This window comes from Dendropsophus ebraccatus, chromosome 6, assembly GCF_027789765.1.
Source record: "Dendropsophus ebraccatus isolate aDenEbr1 chromosome 6, aDenEbr1.pat, whole genome shotgun sequence".
Taxonomy (NCBI): domain Eukaryota; kingdom Metazoa; phylum Chordata; class Amphibia; order Anura; family Hylidae; genus Dendropsophus; species Dendropsophus ebraccatus.
In genome coordinates this window covers 87,213,393-87,232,131 of record NC_091459.1, presented here as the reverse complement: position 1 = coordinate 87,232,131, position 18,739 = coordinate 87,213,393, and the positions used below count along the sequence as shown (strand labels likewise).

Sequence of the window (18,739 nt, the reverse complement as noted above, 5' to 3'; positions counted from 1 at the left end):
TGCCGATAGCGAGGTAGGGTCGGGAGCAAATTTATCCAGACTAGGGATTAGCAAATTATTAAAATCGCCGATTATCAGTATCGGCAGGGGGGGAAGCCCTGACAGCACCCCTAGTACCCTTTTCAGGACAGAGCCGTTATATGGGGGAGGTATATAAAGTGCTACTATCACAAAGGATATTCTATAAATTGTACACTGCAAGCACACAAATCTCCCATCCGTGTCCACATGGGAAAACTGGCATGTAAATGGAAGATCCTTGTGGATAAGCACCGATACCCCTCTAGAGTAGGTAGTGTGCACCGAATGGTAAGTGTGCGATATCCACCTGCGCTTAAGGACGGAAGTAGTGTCTTTAGTTAAGTGTGTCTCAGATAGAACTATGATGCCCGGCAGATAGGCTTTTAGAGCAGAGAAAATGGCACATCGTTTGGTAGCATCCCCCAGCCCCCTGACGTTCCAAGCTGTAATATGTACTTTATACGCCATTAATACATATAGTGGCTATAATTGTCCCCCCAACCCATATGACCACCAGCAGTAGGGACTCTGAGGTAAGTAGCAGCATAGGTGTAAAAGTGTGTGAGAGTAGTGCAACATCTGATGACACAGTGAGGTAAAACAACCCAACCACAAACATATAACCGGTACAAAACAAAACCACAACCAAAATGAACATTGTCTCGTATATTGAGACCATGAGGCACCTGAGGTTCATAGGTCAGTGAAGAAAGTCACTGATCTCGGCCGCACTATTCGGGGAAGCAGGTCGCTCAGTCAACCTACTACTCCGCGTGCCCGATAGCTGCCCGCCTATTTTACATATTGATGTATGATAGCCCATAAGGTGAGTAGTCAATAACTAAGAAACAAATATACGATAGTCAGGATATAACAGAACAGTATCCCTAAGTAACCTGTCCAGAAGTATGCGCAGAGAGATCCAAGGGCTTCGGCATCCCAGTAAAGTTCAGTTGTTCCTGCTATCTTGCTTAATACGCCGTTCATTACTGTCGAGCCATTCCAGCGCATTTCTCGGGCTTTCAAACATGTGCACAGAGCCCAGAGCAACGATGCGCAATTTAGCAGGGTAAAGCATAGAGTAAACCACATTGAGTGCACGCAGCCGCTTTTTAATGTCCAGGAACTGGGCTCTTCTCCTCTGCACCTCCGCAGAGAAATCAGGGAAGATAGAAACCCTGCTTCCGTTTATGGTCAGGTCTCGGCAGTCTCTGGCAGCCCTCAATATGGCGTCCCTATCCCGGAAATGCAGGACCTTAATCAGGATTGGTCTGGGAGGCGCCCCTGGTGGTGGCTCCCGGAACGGCACCCTGTGTGCCCTCTCAATAGCAAATAGATGAGACAGTTTGTCTTTCGCAATTTTCTCCTTAAACCAGCTCTCAAAGTATATAACTGGATCTCTCCCTTCTGCTCGTTCAGGGACTCCTATCAGGCGTACATTACTTCTGCGGAGTCTATTTTCTAAGTCATCAGTCTTGTCAAAGAGCAGAGAGACATCATTAATGACTCTTTTAAGATCTCTTGCCATAGGGGGCATTTGGTCTTCAATATCACTTATTCTGCTTTCAGCAGCTTTGACTCGTTCATTTGTAACTTTAAGATCTTGCCTGAGGAGCAGCATTTCCTCCTTCAGGGAGCCCATATTATTGTGCAGTGAGAGGACAGCTGTATACACATCTTTAAGCGTGGGGTCTGCTATAGCTGCACTTGCAGACTGTCCCTGAGAACAATCACCACCATCCTCTGTGGCTGCGGCTGTGGCCGAGGGCGAGGTGTCCATCTCCTCCTCATGGGCATTCCTATCATCCTCTGCCCGGGTACCCTCTACCTGCTCCTCTGTTGGGGCTGCTGTGGGACTGTGGGCATATTTCCCCAGCCTTACCGCCACTTCCCGGACCTTGTCAGCGGCCGCGGCGCCATCTTGCTTCAGTGGCGTCGCTGTGCCGGCGTCCTTTACAGCCTTCCCCCCCGTTTTCTTCGTGACCCCCATGGTAGCTGCGCACACCGGACGGTTCTGCAGGGTCTGCCAAATCGGATGCGGTGCGGTACAGGGGATTCTGCGGGCTATGTCGGGTAAATAACAGGATTCAGCGGCGGGAGCTCCGGACCATGCGACCGCTTACATCTCCGCTCAGGCCACGCCCCCGTCAACTGGGTTTGTACCCTAAATAATAGTTTGGGCGATTACGCACGCGGCGATACCAAACATGTTTATTTATTTAAAACCTGGGAAAAGGGGGGTGATTCAGACTTTTATTAGGGGAGGGGGCTTTTTACTTATAACAATATTATATATATATATATATTTTTTTTTTTTACACATATACTAGAAGCCACCCTGGGGTTAGGGTTATTCCCCCTGGGGGACTTCTAGTATAAACACTTTGATCTCTCATTGAGATCTTTGCTGTATACTTATACAGCAAAGATCAATGAGATCGGCACTCGTTTGTTTTCGGCTGCAGCAGCCGAAAACAAACGAGTGCCGAGCTGGGGACGGCGCCATCTTAGAGAGGTCCCCGGCCGGCAGCAGGTACGGAGATCGCTCCTCCGAGACAACGTCCCGGAGGAGCGATCTCAACCACTAGACACCAGGGAAGTGCTGCATCCGGTAATCGGATGCAGCTGTCATGTTTGACAGCTGCATCTGATTACTGTATTAGCGGGCACGGCGATCGGACCGTGCCCGCTAATACCCGCGGTCCCGGGCTACAAGGGGCACCCGGAAACGCAGAGATTTTAACCTTTTCCCGCACGAGGACGTAACTGTACGTCCTCGCGCGGGTACGGGCTTTCAGAGCGGAGCCGCTTGGCGACCCCGCTCTGAACTGCCGCGGTCCCGGGTGCCGCTTGTAGCCCGGGACCGCGGGTATTAGCGGGCACGGCGATCGGACATGACAAACATGGCAGCTGCCTCCGATTACCGGACGCAGCACTTCCCTGGTGTCTAGTGGGTGAGATCGTTCCTCCGGGACGTTGTCCCGGAGGAGCGATCTCAGTTACTGAAGCCGGCCGGGGACCGCTCCAAGATGGCGCCGTCCCCGACTCGGCACTCGTTTGTCTTCGGCTGCAGCAGCCGAAAGCAAACGAGTGCCGATCTCATTGATCTTTGCTGTATAACTATACAGCAAAGATCTCAATTAGGGATGGTCCGAACCTGGTTCGGACGGGGTTCGTACGAACCCGAACCCTCCGCAATGATTAATGCTGTCTGCCCGCTGCGTGCAGCGCAAGGAACGCCTGGAAAACTGGGATACAGCCATAGCCATAGGCTGTATCCCAGGCGTTCCTCCCGCTGTACGGAGCGGGCAGACAACGGGAATCCGATGCCTAGCGTTCGGGTTCAGCCGAACCCGAACCTCGGCGGGTTCGGACCATCCCTAATCTAGTATATACACTTCGATCTCTCATTGAGAAGTCCCCCAGGGGGGCTTCTAGTATATGTGTGTAAAAAAAGAAAAAAAAAAAAAAGGATTGTTATTAGTAAAAAGCCCCCTCCCCTAATAAAAGTCTGAATCAGCCCCCTTTTCGCAGGTTTTAAATAAAAGTAAATAACTAAATAAATAAACATGTTTGCTATCGCCGCGTGCGTAATCGCCCGAACTATTAATCATATTCCTGATCTTGCACGGTAAACGGCGTAAGCGCAAAAAAATCCCAAAGTGCAAAATTGAGCATTTTTGGTCGCATCAAATCCAGAAAAAAAATGTAATAAAAAGCGATCAAAAAGTCGTATATGCGCAATCAAGGTACCGATAGAAAGACCAACAAAACACAGTAATCACTGAACTCAAGGAGAACAGTGAAAAAAATCCAATGAAGTACTCAATCAAGAGTCTCCACTCATGCCCCCAAAAATGTAAATATGCAAAACAGGAGTCCGTGGAGCCTCGGTTTGCGAGTCTCAAAACACAGGATAGCCAGATATCTCTAGCCTGTTGCCACGGGGTGCCTCCATGATAGGGAGAGCACCACACCACCCTGATAAATAGCCCCTTAAGTCCCACTCGGTTGCGAGTATTGGAACATAAATAGGGAAACACCAGGGTCGCCCCTTTTTGTCAATGTCTAACTCAAGGTGTGAGTGTAACGATCATGACAAGGGCTTGCTAAGGCAGGCTTCCATCCACAGACAGCCGTTTTGGGGTTTTTGCCCGTCGTCAGTGTGGAGTAGGATTCTGGCTAGTTGGGGCAATAGCAAATCGACCAACAAAACACAGTAATCACTGAACTCAAGGAGAACAGTTTCCCCATTTATGTTCCAATACTCGCAACCGAGTGGGACTTAGGGAGAGCACCACACCACCCTGATAAATAGCCCCTTAAGTCCCACTCGGTTGCGAGTATTGGAACATAAATAGGGAAACTGTTCTCCTTGAGTTCAGTGATTACTGTGTTTTGTTGGTCGATTTGCTATTGCCCCAACTAGCCAGAATCCTACTCCACACTGACGACGGGCAAAAACCCCGAAACGGCTGTCTGTGGATGGAAGCCTGCCTTGGCAAGCCCTTGTCATGATCGTTACACTCACACCTTGAGTTAGACATTGACAAAAAGGGGCGACCCTGGTGTTTCCCTATTTATGTTCCAATACTCGCAACCGAGTGGGACTTAAGGGGCTATTTATCAGGGTGGTGTGGTGCTCTCCCTATCATGGAGGCACCCCGTAGCAACAGGCTAGAGATATCTGGCTATCCCGTGTTTTGAGACTCGCAACCGAGGCTCCACGGACTCCTGTTTTGCATACCGATAGAAAGAACACATCATGGCGCAAAAAATAACACCTCATACAGCCCCATAGAACAAAGGATAAAAGCGTTATAAGCATGGGAATAGAGCGATTTTAAGGAACGTATATTTGTTAACAATGGTTTGAATTTTTTACAGGCCATCAGATACAAGAAAAGTTATACATGTTATATATCGTTTTAATCGTAACGACTTAAGGGACATGCATAACAAGTCATTTTTACCCCAGGGCGAATGGCGTAAAAACACATTCCCCCCAAATAAAAGAAATGCGGTTTTTTATTTTTTTTCAATTTCACCACACTTTGAATTTTTTTCTGGTTTAGCAGTGTACTTTATGCAAAAATTCAGCCTGTCATTGCAAAGTACAATTAGTGACGCAAAAAATAAGGGCTCATGTGGGTCTGTAGGTGTAAAAATGCAAGTACTATGGCCTTTTAAGCACATGGAGGAAAAAACGAAAATGCAAAAACGAAAATTAGCCTGGTCCCGAAGGTGTTAAGAAACTTTGTAATTGGGTTTATTAGGCAAATATGCCATTATCTGCATTTAAAAAGACTTTTCCCAGCCCCCCCCCCCCCCTCTTTTCCATTCACTGCAAAATATCAGGAAATTGTGACTTGTTGCATCAAGACACAACCCTGTCTATTCTATAGAGAGGGGAGGGGGGACATGAGTCAGCAGCGAGAGCAGAGAACAAAGGATTACAGGTAGGGAGCTGGGTGACAGCTGTATTCAGAGGTCAGAAAGGTCAGTGCTATCTGTCAGAGGAGATAGCTGGGTCATGTAGTTGTAAATAAACTCTTTGTTGTCCTGTTTTGGTGTCTCATTTCCCTCTCTCCATAGGAGAACAATAAAGACAAGGGGAAGCTTCAAACTGCTTTTTCAGGATAAAAATTTATTTTCCGGCTAATAAACTCAATTACAAAGTTTCTTAAAATCGCCTGTACTATTGATTTCTGCAAAAAAAAAAAAAAAAATTTAATGACTGTGACACTTTAAAGTGTCACTGTCGTGATTTTTTTTTTTGCAGAAATCAATAGTCCAGGCGATTTTAAGAAACTTTGTAATTGGGTTTATTATCCGAAAAATGCATTTTTATCATGAAAAAGCAGTTTGAAGCTCTCCCCCCTGTCTTCATTGTTCTCCTATGGAGAGAGCTAAAGAAAAGACCAAAACAGGACAACAAAGAGTTAATCTACAAATCCCTCACCTGATATCTGTTCTGACCATCACCAGTGACCTGTCTGAGCTCAGATTACAGCTGTCACCCAGCTCTGTGCCTGTAATCCTCTGTTCTCTGCTTTCTGCTGCCGGCTAACTCCCTCCTCCCTCCTCCCCCCTCCCCTCTCCCTAGAACAGACAGGGGACGTCTCCTGCAACAAGTCACAATTTTCAGATTTTTCAGAGTGGATGAAAAAGAGGAAGGAGGGGGGGACCTGGGAAAAGGCTTTTTACATGCAGATAATGGCAGATTTGGCTAATAAACCCAATTACAAAGTTTCTTAAAATCGCCTGGACTATTGATTTCTGCAAAAAAAAAAAATACGACAGTGACTCTTTAAGTCTTTTGGGGGAAATGACCAGAAATAGGAAATAAAATACAAATTGTCCTGATTTTAACCATTTTTTTTTACATTTATTATTTTTCTTTAATATGGGGGCACAGGTTAGCAATAAAACACATTTTCCATGTGTTCCTTCTGTTACTATATACATATTGATTACAGTGATCTAATGGTAACAGCCTATTAGGACACCATTACAGTGATCTGGAGAGAAGGAAGATGCAGATCAGATCTTACATAGGTACTTCCAAGCCTACTCTGCTGGGGAAACCCTAAGCCATAGTCCAAATGTGTAAGCAAAGTTTTCAGGAACACAGTGCTCAATATGACTCAGGGATTTTTAGTGTCATGGAGCTAACCATTTCAGTTACCCAGGCAAAGTAAAGGATTGGGATGGCAATCTGATAGCACATTCTAAATTTTAATACCCAACCTGTTTGTCAGTACTGAAGAAATCCGAAGCTGCAAAATATCTTTTTTTTTTTTTTTTTTTTTTGGAGATTCAGGCACATTCTTGTATAAACCAATGAAAAACTGACTGCCAAGTTTGCTTGCCATTACTGCGCACTACTTTACAATGCAATGTATTTTTAAGCACTTCTTCAATTCACGGCATCATTAAAAAGGGGCATGGTTTAAGATGCACCACTGTGTAAAAAAAAAAAAAAAAAAAAAATGCACACGCCCAAAAAAGTAGTAGGCAGTTTTAGTAAATCAGGGTGAGCGTGTATTTTAGAATACAGCTCCCAACAACAAGATGGTTGGGGGATGGGAAGATGGTAAAATGGCCTTTATAGTGTAAATAATGGAGGACACTGTTGAATGCTATTACAAATAAATACATAATTATTTTGTCCAGCACAGATTTATAGAAATACTAAAGAAGAAAGCATAAGCAGCTACATAAAAAATGAAATGTAGAGGGTATGTACATACATTTTTTTTCCTCTTTTTTTTTTTTTTAAACACAGACACAAATATAATTAGGGCACTACATAAACAACAATACAATAACAGATTCTGCAGTTGAATGCGTGGTGCCTTAAAAAGGTATCTCTTCAAAACATGGAGCACAAATAAGAATCACTTTTAAAGTGTGTGCACGCATAAGGGGAAAAACAGCACTATACACAAGCATGTGTTACACACTAAAAATCAGTTCCCGTACACAGCACCAGGTAATAAATGACAAGTTTCCTCAAGGCGGTGAAAGTATTTTTTAAGCCCCACCACCGCCGCCCCCCCCCCCCCCCCCCCCCCAAAAAAAAAAAAAAAAAAAAAAAAAGCTGAGCCATAAGTCCTTAAGCAGGCCAATAATACAGGAACAAAATGTAACTAAGGTTCTTTCCCCTTTCATTCTTACAAAAAAAATTATATATACATTTTAGGTGAATGGTCTGCTGCTAGAGCAATCATATGTGAACAGCTGCAAGTACACAATGGTTTTGGGTAAAGTGGAAGCGATCCATCCTCTGCTCACACTTTGTCTTTATGTTTCACTTTTGAAAGCCTGCGTGATGTCCCGCTCTTGTTCAGCAATTTTAGGACACGGTCCTTGTGATCAAGTACTTTAAGCATGCAATCTCGGGATTCAGTAATCTGATCCATCACTAGTTTACAGCGCTGCATATTACCCTGCAGGAAAAGAAACATTAATGAACACAAAGGACATTTACCTAGGACATTCAGTGCACAGTTACCCTGGTAGCTCCTCTATGATCTATTATGTATCTATATACACACACACACTGGATTAGAAGATGCTGCTCATACTTCAGAAACAACTGTACTTTAAGAAAGAATGTAGTATACCTGTATAAGTTCATTGATCCTGTGCAAATCATCATCCGTGGCAGTTTTCTTTTTAGGAATAAGACCTTCTTGTAGCCCAGTTAAGCGATCAAACACATCTTGCTCTAGTTTAGTCTGAAGCAGGAACACAAGAGGAACATAAGCAGAAAATGGAAAAGGAAAACAAAAACCATAACAGATCTTTAGACATCACAACACTTACCAACTGGAGAAGTTGAGCAGCACAGAGATGAGTCTTCCAGCCTTGTACACGACAAGCAATCCCCTTCTGATTGGCAATCTCCTGTAATGTCAACTTCTTTTCTTCTGCAATAAAAATTCCATTAATATCAGCTTCTAAATGGAAAATTGTCACACTTATCTCTCATGATACAGAGCTGAACCTAGCCTGACAAATTCAACTTTTTCTTTTATAAGAATATATTCTTCTTGTGATCATTGGGGGTCACACTGGCTGGATCCCCACCAATCAAGCTTGTTTCCACTATTCTACAGATATAAGTTAACTTGATATGTTAATACCCATTTAAATGACAAACATTACCTACCTCAGTAACAGAGTCATCATTCATAGACCCCCCTCCTATGAAGCTCACAATTTAAACAATTTAATAATTAAAACAAAACAAAAACATCTAATCGGCTATTTCCAGTTACTTGCCTTTGACTCGTACATCACTGTAACGTTGGAAATGATGATAGGCAGCTTTCCAAGGATTGCGGTAATGGCGCAAAAGAGTAATGGGAGGCCGAGGTTTTACTGGGACATAGCGTACACCTTCTTCATCTGAAAACAAAAGAAATGTCAGAAACTGCTTTGCTTGCCACTGCACCACATCTCTGTTTTAATGTTTTTTATTGAGTTTTCACCAAAATGTAATATACTTTATGTAGTGTAATGGTTGCTTACAGTAATTGTGAACACTAAAGTGTACAAATGTGTACAACAAAAGAGCAAGGTACAACATTTGTTACATACAAACCAAACAACTGAACAGAAGTAAACCAAACAACGCAAAGTACCACTTCTGCACAATCACCAAATGAGGAAAAGTAATCTAAATCCATGGTCTTGAACATAGTTACATAGTTAATATGGTTGAAAAAAAGACATGTCCATCAGGTTCAACCAAGGAGGGGTGATAAATGCATATGTATAGAACCTAAGTTATTTTGCTCTAAGACCTTGTCTAGCCCTGTTTTGAAGCCCTCTACTGTTGTTGCTGTGACCAGATCCTGTGGTAGACTGTTCCACAGATTCACAGTTCTCAGGGTAAAGAAGGCTTGTCGCCTCCGGAGATTGAACCTTTTTTTCTCCAGGCGGAGGCAGTGCCCTCTTGTCCTTTGAGGGGGTTTTACCTGGAAGATCTTTTCCCCATATGTCTTGTAGGGGCCATTTATATATTTAAATAAGTTAATCATATCTCCCCTTAAACGTCTCTTCTCCAGACTAAACAAATGTAATTCTTTTAATCTCTTCTCATAACTAAGATGCTCCATTCCCCTTATTAGTTTAGTTGCCCGTCTTTGTACCCTCTCCAGCTCTAGAACATCCTTTTTATGAATCGGGTTCCAAAACTGGACAGCATACTCCAGATGAGGCCGCACCAAAGCTTTATAAAGCGGTAATATTATATCCCCGTCCCGTGAGTCCATGCCTGTTTTAATGCATGACAATATCCTGCTGGCCTTAGAAGCCACTGACAGACATTGTGTGCTGTTCTGTAGTATATCTACAAGTACACCCAGATCCTTCTCCATCAACATGGATCCTTGATATCAGCTAAAGAATATCTGAGCCTGTATTACTGCTCATCCATCTACATTCTAATAATATATTGAAATGATCCAGCAAGAGGCTATGAGAAGTATATGTCAGCTAGATACAGAAGAGGAAGGCGGATGAGAGAGAGGGGCTGAGGTAATGTGTGCATAAACCCATAATTTCCATTTAGTCTGAGTCTTCTCATATAATATGGAGCCACTAGCTAATGTTTTCTCAAACTGAGTCTGCACCACATCTCATACACAGATTTATTTATTTATTTTTTTATTCCATGATTTTTTTTCTAGCATTCCACTTGGAATATTCAGTACACAGGACATGACCTCCAAGACAAGTGCCTAAAGAAAATTACATGCAATACCTATGTACTCCTTAGGTGGAGACTTGCGTTTCTCTGGGCGAGACGTTAGAGGTTTTACAGAGTGACATTTCTCCTCATCCGTACTATTTGTCTCCATCATATCACCTTCTTCTGTAGATATAACATGTTGCTGTTTGCGAGGCTTTTTACGGGGTGAAGCTCCTGGTGGCAATTCACCAGCAGAAACCGAGATGTTATTGGCTAACAAAGCTAGTGGGGAGGAGATAGATCCTGAAGTCATTGGAGGCACTGCTGGCAAAACAAAACAGAATGAGAATATAACAATTTTAGCATGCAAGATAACAAAAACTTTTCATATTAAGTGGTGGTAATAAAGTTCAGGAGATGCCATCCGGCCGTACAGGGTCACACAAATTATGCAGTCTTATCACCAGACACAAAAACCTGTCTGCCTGAAGCCACCACTAGGAGATAATCACTGCGTCAGCAAACAACATATAAACTAACATTTCGTAATGTCATTGTCAATGGAAGTGTGCAGTTTCTTAGAAAACTGGGAGACAAGGTGGAGTGCCACTGTCCAATTTACTAGATAGGCCTTAAATGCACTGATGGAAACCCTGAAAAGCTAACTGTATCGGAGGAGGTTACTTAAAAATAAAACTGCATACCTGAAACTGGCCTTGCTATGTCCATTGGTTCTGCTTCTTCCTTAACTTTGGCTTCAGGGACAGTTGTCCCAGAAGGTGCACTGCTTAGCAGAGGTGGGGGCGCTGATAAGGTAGGGACAGCAGCTGGAGGGACATGAATGTTGCTGGGGAGAGGTCCAGGCACAGGCTGAGAGGGAGGGCTGGGTACAGCAGCTGCAGGATGATGAGAAGAAGGGAGGGATGCAGCTGCACTTGGCTGCTCACCCCCTGTGCCTGGATCCCCAGTCACTCCTGGTGCCACCGAGATGTGAAGTTCAGCTTTAGGCTTAGCACTGCAGGGTTAGAAAATAGATATATAAATTTTGATGACAAGTAAAACATAAAAGATGGATGACAACAAATATACAACAATGCTAATAGATGTATTCCCATTTAGGACCATTATAGCATTAACAGGATGCATGTTCTACCATCTGTCTTTAGACTGAGAGCCCCCAGCCCACTCTGGCTTCCCTGTGCTCCTGCTGGTGGTTATTTTACAAAATTTGCTCAACTCCCTTTGCTAATGGGGGGAGCATACATGAAGTACGCTGTATACATATCTCCAGGAAGTATGGAAAAAACACAGCTAACAGTGCTAGTCAGTAGGAATTTCACAAACTGTAAAATTCTCTTAGCTGGTATCTGCTTCCTGGCCACCTCCAGGAGCACAAGCAAGCCAAAAGGGGGCAGGGAGTCCTTGATGCCACATGGGAATGCCCATTCAATGGAGCTTGTAATGTAGGATAACATAAGAGTTCCATATAGTGAATATCATTGACAAAAAGCCCAAGCTATTGCCCCCAGTCTATAGACCGTATATAAACAGGTCACCAGACCATATGAAGACAGGTGACCTGTTATGCGTTTCAAAACAAGAAAAGCTTACTGAAGTCTGTTTCCAATGCCTCAAGGGGAATCCGGTTTTATGTACATAAGCATTCTGTAAGGTAAGGACTTCCCTTGTGGATTGCCAGTCATTAATGGTAGTGCATTGACTTACAGGGTAACAACCTACAGGTGGCATTAAAGAGCTTCTGCCTCCTAAAGCACTATTTGCATGTGTAATAAGCTTAAATCACCACATTGCAATAAAGATTACATGTAATAATAATAATAATAATAATTCACTATAATGTATGAAATTACCCAGCAGGACGAGGAGAAGCAGAACTGCTTCGCAGAGCACTGTCATGGCGGGGGCTTACTGCATCTCCTGGATGAGGAGGAATAAGGCTTTTCCGAACAGACAACCTGTTATTGAAAAAAAAAGAGGCAAATGTATACATGGCAATAACTGCTTCACAGTATGACAATCTTGTGGAAGACAGTAGATACTTATGAACTTACCCATCCGTGGCAGGCTTCTTGCGCAAGATGCTAGGCCGTGGAGAGGAGCCCTGGGCTGGGGCGCTACCAATACCTGGACTTTGATTGTGACCCTGCATGACTGTAGCACTTGCTGGTGCAGTATTGAAAGCACTATTTAAGGGATTGGCAACTATTGTGGCCCCCTCTGCAAGTACAACTGCAATGACAGGAATGGGAAAAAAAAAAAAAAATCAGGGGTGTATGGTAATGAAAAATAGATACATTCTTCATGTATGGGAAAACATGTTTTGTCCCATAATTCTCTCTCTCGCACTAAATGTTTTTATCAAAGTGCATACCTCAGAACCTATGACAAATTACAAATGGAATCAATTACATCATTAGAAAATACAATACCAGAAGGCTTTGCATCACTTGAAGCTTGTTGAGAGTTTACTGAAGATGTCTGGACACCCTGAGTAGCGATTGACCCTGCAGGATGGATTCCTTGGCTGCTGATTGGAGGTGGTTGAATACCCTGGGTGCCAATTGGAGTAGCTTGAATGCCTTGGGTACCAAAGGGTGCAGGCTGCATTCCTTGTGCACTGACTGGCGCAGGCTGGATTCCTTGTATGTGACGCGTGTGTGACGTATCAACATTTATCAGCTGCATAGGGTTCAGATGGACCGTGGAGGCAACTGACTGGGCTGTGATGGCAGAATTTGGAGCCTGAGCTGAAAATACAAGTATATGGAAATATTACTATTATAATTATTGGCACATATTTATGTCTAAAGCAATCCCTACAAATGTATGCATATTTAATTGTTAGTATAAAATAAGAATATTTTATTTCAAGTTGTTAAAACACATTTAAAAAGGGAAAGAATAATCTAACCTGATCTTACTTTTTTATAGAACATGCTGAGGAAGGTGGTTATTTTTTTTTTTAAACTATCATCATCATCACCTTTTCCTGCAATCTTCTGTTTTATTAGGTGGTTCAGTGCAGTAAAGGCACTGACCTGCCTGCCCCTCTTCATAAATATTCATATGGCACTCTGCAGCATGAGGGACGGCTGGAGCGGTTGACAGCAATTGAGTATAGTGCACCACACTTCCGGGGTGGGAGGAACACGGGGAAGGGGGCCATTCACTTAAATAACACACATTACAAAGTTGTATAACTTTGTAATGTGTGTTATTAAGTGAATAAATGTTAAACGCCGCACTACCCCTTTAATGCACAGGGAGCAGTTAAATAATTTTTACATTTGTTGAGAAAACCCCCTTTAACCTCTTAAGGACCCATGACGTACCGGTACGTCATGGATCACTGTCACTTAAGGACCCATGACGTAAGAGGGCGCCGCGGACCGGCCGTATGCGATTGGGAGAGATGGCCTGCAGAAATACACTGCAGGCCATCTCTCCCTGTCGGCATGGGGGGTTGTTAACCCCCCCCCCCCCAGATCAGCCAATAGCGGCGATCGGAACCTTTTTGGGCCATCGGTGACCCGGAAAAAAGTGGCGGTCGGTGCTGTCCGAGGCCGGCACCGACCGCCATTACTGTAAAAAGTAATGGTGGTCACGGTGCCACCGGCCCTATCGCCGTTAACGGCTGTCCGATACCGGCCGGCCGTTCACGGCGATCAAAGTCCCCAAAAGTTATAAATACCTGCTCTAGACCCCTCAGCTACCTAGAATCAAACATATGAATCAAAGAACAACAAAAGAAATTGCACAAATGGAATAGAAAAATATAACAAAAATCTTTATTAGAAATTATGAATTGATAAAATTACACAGAGTATAGTATGGGATAAAACACAAACGTCAAAACCAGGCGGGGAGGAAGATATCAGCGTGGTATGTGTCCGTAAAAACCAAATTAAATTTAGTGGGTGAGGTAATTGTTATTACAACAGCACCATCTAGTGGTCACTAATGGTATAGAAGCTTTGAGCCAAATACACAAACCCAGGGAGGTGACTAGAAAAAATTCCTTGGCTACAAAGAAAATCACTTTGAAGGAGAGGGGGGCTGTGTGCAACCCCTCAACAGGTTAACCCCAGTGAAAGTATTGGTAAAAAAACCAAATAGTGAAATCAGTACATTAAATCCATAATCCAAATAACTTAGTGAACACAGAAAAAAACAGATCTTACCACCCGCCTGGCACAAAGCCCGACGTACGTTTCGCTCACTTCGTCAGGAGCTAATGACTTAGCTCCTGACGAAGTGAGCGAAACGTACGTCGGGCTTTGTGCCAGGCGGGTGGTAAGATCTCAGTGTGGTTTTTTCTGTGTTCACTAAGTTATTTGGATTATGGATTTAATGTACTGATTTCACTATTTGGTTTTTTACCAATACTTTCACTGGGGTTAACCTGTTGAGGGGTTGCACACAGCCCCCCTCTCCTTCAATGTGATTTTCTTTGTAGCCAAGGAATTTTTTCTAGTCACCTCCCTGGGTTTGTGTATTTGGCTCAAAGCTTCTATACCATTAGTGACCACTAGATGGTGCTGTTGTAATAACAATTACCTCACCCACTAAATTTAATTTGGTTTTTACGGACACATACCACGCTGATATCTTCCTCCCCGCCTGGTTTTGACGTTGGTGTTTTATCCCATACTATACTCTTTGTAATTTTATCAATTCATAATTTCTAATAAAGATTTTTGTTATATTTTTCTATTCCATTTGTGCAATTTCTCTTGTTGTTAAGTGTAATACACATATCAGCCACTATAGGGATGTTCAGTATGTAATAAAGGTTTTTTTTTTTCCCAAATTTTTTTTTTCTATTTTCCGTACCCTATCGCCGCTGACTGTTGATCAGCATCGCACGAAAGTGCGCTGCTAATCAGCAACTCCTCCTTTTTGGCGTAGGGTGTTTTTTTTCTATATCCTACTGCCACGGTCTGCTGATAAGTATCAGCAACACCATTTTTGGCGTGTTTTTTTTAATACTTACTGTAAAAAACACTACATTACACCACACTACACTACATTGAATAAAGTTTGACACTACACCACTACATACCCCATATACCAATCCCTATATAAAAGTGGCCCCCGGCGTGTTTTCGGTATCGGACGCATACGCTATTATTGCTTCCGACACCGAAACAGCCAGTGAGGATGAATGGGGGGGAATCCTTCGTTCCTCCATTCATCCTCATCCTCCAATGATGTATCTGGGGGTAGCGTAGCGTACGCTGCCTCCCAGACACGTCTTTTCCGCCAGTACCGTCCCAATAAGAGATGACGGTATGGCGTGAAATTCTACTAACTCTGTGAGAGTACCCCAGAGTACACTTACAGATATAGGGTACGTGCACACTGCGGAATTTCGAAGGATAACCCTTTGTGCATGCCGCAGCTGGCACCCGCCGGCGGACTGATGCAGGCGCGTGTCTCCACCCGTGTCATAGACTCCATGTTATGCACGGGCGGATTCCATCGTCCATCCAAAGAATGAACACATTGGTCGGAGAGCGGAATCCGCCCGTGCATAGAATGGAGTCTACGACACGGACGGAGACGCGCGCCCGCATCAGTCCACCGGTGGGTGCCAGCTGCGGAATGCACAAAGGGTTATCCTTCGCCATTCCGCAGTGTGCACGTACCCTTCGAGTGTATGAAGGAAGGGACACCCGAATCCTGCCCACCCTCCCCCCCCATCCTCCGAGTTAGTGGGGAGATCATTCGGGAACTAATCTTCCCACTGCTGGATAAAGGTCACCACCTGTACGGGGATAACTTTTATACCAGCACCCCCTCTTCTGGTCCCTCGCTGCCCGAGCTACTGTAGCTTGCGGCACGATCCGAAAATATCAGAAGCAGTAACAGAGCCCTAATATTTAGCAGCCATGGAGCGGACCCAGCGCTTCTGGATATGAAGGACCCGGTATGGCACCAGGGCAACATTTTCCAGGTGATGTCCCGCACACTGGAAAACAGGAGACCCCAGAAGAAGTGCAGAGTGTGGCGTAACAGGGGGATCAGGAAGGACACCATTTTCCAGTGTGACACCTGTCCTGATCACCCCGGCCTCTGCATACTGGATCAGGAACAAATTTTTTCAGTGATGAGGCTACTGTCGTCTGCCTTAAAAGGATTTTTTGCCTTCCTCTGGATCAACACAGGTTGAATTTGATGGACTCCTGTCATTTTCAACCTTATACACTAATAATTGGCCTAATACCCCCAAATAAATTAGAATTGTCCCTTTTCCCCAGCTAAATAGGTATGGCCGCCATTCCCATTAGAGGATGCCATGATTCAATTACAAAGCCTCTGTGCGGCCAGGACAGTAGAAACCCCCCACAAGTGACCCCATTCTGGAAACTACACCCCATAAGGAATCTAACAAGGGGGGCAGCGGATATATGGCCCCCTGGTGACCGCCACATTTGGGACGTGAAAATGAAAAAAAAATTATTTTTTATTTTCACGGCACATGTTCTACACATGTGCCCGTCACCAGTGGGGTCCATATGCTCACTGTACCCCTCGTTAGATATCTTATGGGGTGTAATTTCCAGAATGGGGTCACTTGTGGGGGGTTTCTACTGTCCTGGCAGTTCCTCCATTCCAGGCTCTAAATGGCGCTCTGTCCCTTTGGTGGCTTGCCCTGTGCCCATATGGCACATTATGCCCACATGTGGGGTATTTTCGTACTCAGGGGAAATTACCCTACACGTTTTGCGTTTATTTTCTTTTTTAACCCCTTGTGGAAATGGAAAAAAATCAAGGCTAGACCAACATTTAGTGTAATTTTTTTTTTTTAATTTTAACTCTAAATCATTGATCTTGTCATGATTTTTTCATTTTCACAAGGGGCTAAAAGATTAAAAAAAAAAAAAAACACAAAATGTGTAGAGCAATTTCCCCTGAGTACGGAAATACCCCACATGTGGACATAAAGCGCCATGCGGGTGCAGGGTAAGCCTCCAAAGGGAAGGAGCGCCATTTGGTTTTTTGAGGCTGGATTTGGTTGGAATGGATTTCGAGGGGCCATGTTGCATTTAAAAGGCCCCTGTGTTGCCAAGACAGTTGAAACCCCCCACAAGTGACTCCATTATGGAAACTACACCCCTCAAGGAATGTAACAAGGGGTGTAGTGAGCATATGGACCCCACTGGTGACGGGCACAAATGTGGAACAATGTGGCGTGAAAATGAAATATTAAATTTTTTACACTATAATGTTGGTTTAGCCTTGAATTTATCATTTTCACAAGGGGTTAAAAGAGAAAAAAAAAAACACAAAATGTGTAGAGCAATTTCCCCCCGAGTCCGTAAATACCCCACATGTGGACATAAAGCGCCATGTGGGTGCAGGGCAAGCCTCCAAAGGGAAGGAGCGCGATTTGGATTTTGGAGGTTGGATTTGGCTAGAATGGATGATGAACGCCATGTCGCATTTACAGAGCCCTGGTGCTGCCAAAACACTGAAAACCCCCCACAAGTGACCCCATTCTGGAAACTACACCCCTCAAGGAATCTAACAAGGGGTGCAATGAGGATATGGACCCCTTGATGATGGGCACATTTGTGCTGTGAAAGTGAAAAAATGAAATTTTTCACTTTCACGTCACATTGTTCCACATTTGTGCCCGTCACCAGTGGGGTCCATATGCTCACTGTGCCCCTTGTTAGATTCCTTGAGGGGTGTAGTTTCCAGAATGGGGTCCCTTGTAGGGGGGTTCCAGCGTTTTGGCAGCACGAGGGCTCTGTAAATGCGACGTGGCCCTTGAAATCCATTCCAGTGAAATCCAGCTTCCAAAAGCCAATAGGCGCTCCTTCCCTTTGGAGGCTAGACCTGCGCCCGCTTGGCACTTTATGTCCACATGTGGGGTATTTCCGTTCTCGGGAGAAACTGCACTACACGTTTTGTGTTGTTTTTTTTCCTTTTATCCCTTTGTGAAAATGAAAAATTGAAGGCTAGAACAACGTTTTAGTGTAAAAAATACTTTTGTCTTTTTTCACGCCATATTGTTCGGAAAATCTGTGAAGCACCTGTGGGGTTCAAATGCTCACCGCACCCCTTGTTACATTCCTTGAGGGGTGTAGTTTTCTAAATGGTGTCCCTTTAGGGGTGTTTTTTAGGTTTTGGCACCCCAGAGCCTCTGCCAACCTGAAGTGGTACAGTCAGAAATGACCAAAGATAACGGAGCCTTTGAAATTCACTAGGCGCTCCTTTATATCTGAGGCTTGTGGTTGCGTCAAATAGCGCAATAGGGCCACATATGGGGTATTTCTATAAACTGCAGAAACGAGGCAATAAATATTGGGGTGCATTTCTCTGGTAATAGGTTCATAATTATGAGAAATATTGGATTATAATAAAATCTCTGCACAGAAAATTAAAATTTTCAAATTTCTTACACACTTAGCTTTTATTTCTGTGACTCCCCTAAAGGGTTAAAAAACTGTGGATGTGCTTTTGCAGAGTTTGGGGGGTGCAGTT

The 18,739-nt window shown here is 44.0% G+C and overlaps 1 protein-coding gene across 8 annotated transcripts in view; it reads right to left on the bottom strand.

Annotated features, from left to right (window-relative positions):
• Positions 1–7,604: 7,604 nt before the first annotated feature.
• Positions 7,605–18,739, bottom strand: part of SAP130 (Sin3A associated protein 130) — a 33,736-nt gene continuing 22,601 nt past the window's right edge. For 7 of the 8 annotated variants that reach the window (XM_069975334.1, XM_069975337.1, XM_069975336.1 and 4 more), the window contains exons 13-21: positions 12,676–12,999; positions 12,298–12,475; positions 12,097–12,201; positions 10,930–11,240; positions 10,298–10,549; positions 8,812–8,937; positions 8,353–8,456; positions 8,151–8,264; positions 7,605–7,973 (exon numbers count right to left, since the gene is read on the bottom strand). In XM_069975334.1, coding sequence (XP_069831435.1) covers positions 7,815–7,973; positions 8,151–8,264; positions 8,353–8,456; positions 8,812–8,937; positions 10,298–10,549; positions 10,930–11,240; positions 12,097–12,201; positions 12,298–12,475; positions 12,676–12,999 — 1,673 coding nt within the window. In that variant the 3' untranslated portion in view covers positions 7,605–7,814. The remainder of the gene's footprint in view (positions 7,974–8,150; positions 8,265–8,352; positions 8,457–8,811; positions 8,938–10,297; positions 10,550–10,929; positions 11,241–12,096; positions 12,202–12,297; positions 12,476–12,675; positions 13,000–18,739) is intronic. The other variant, XM_069975335.1, reaches the window with a different exon arrangement.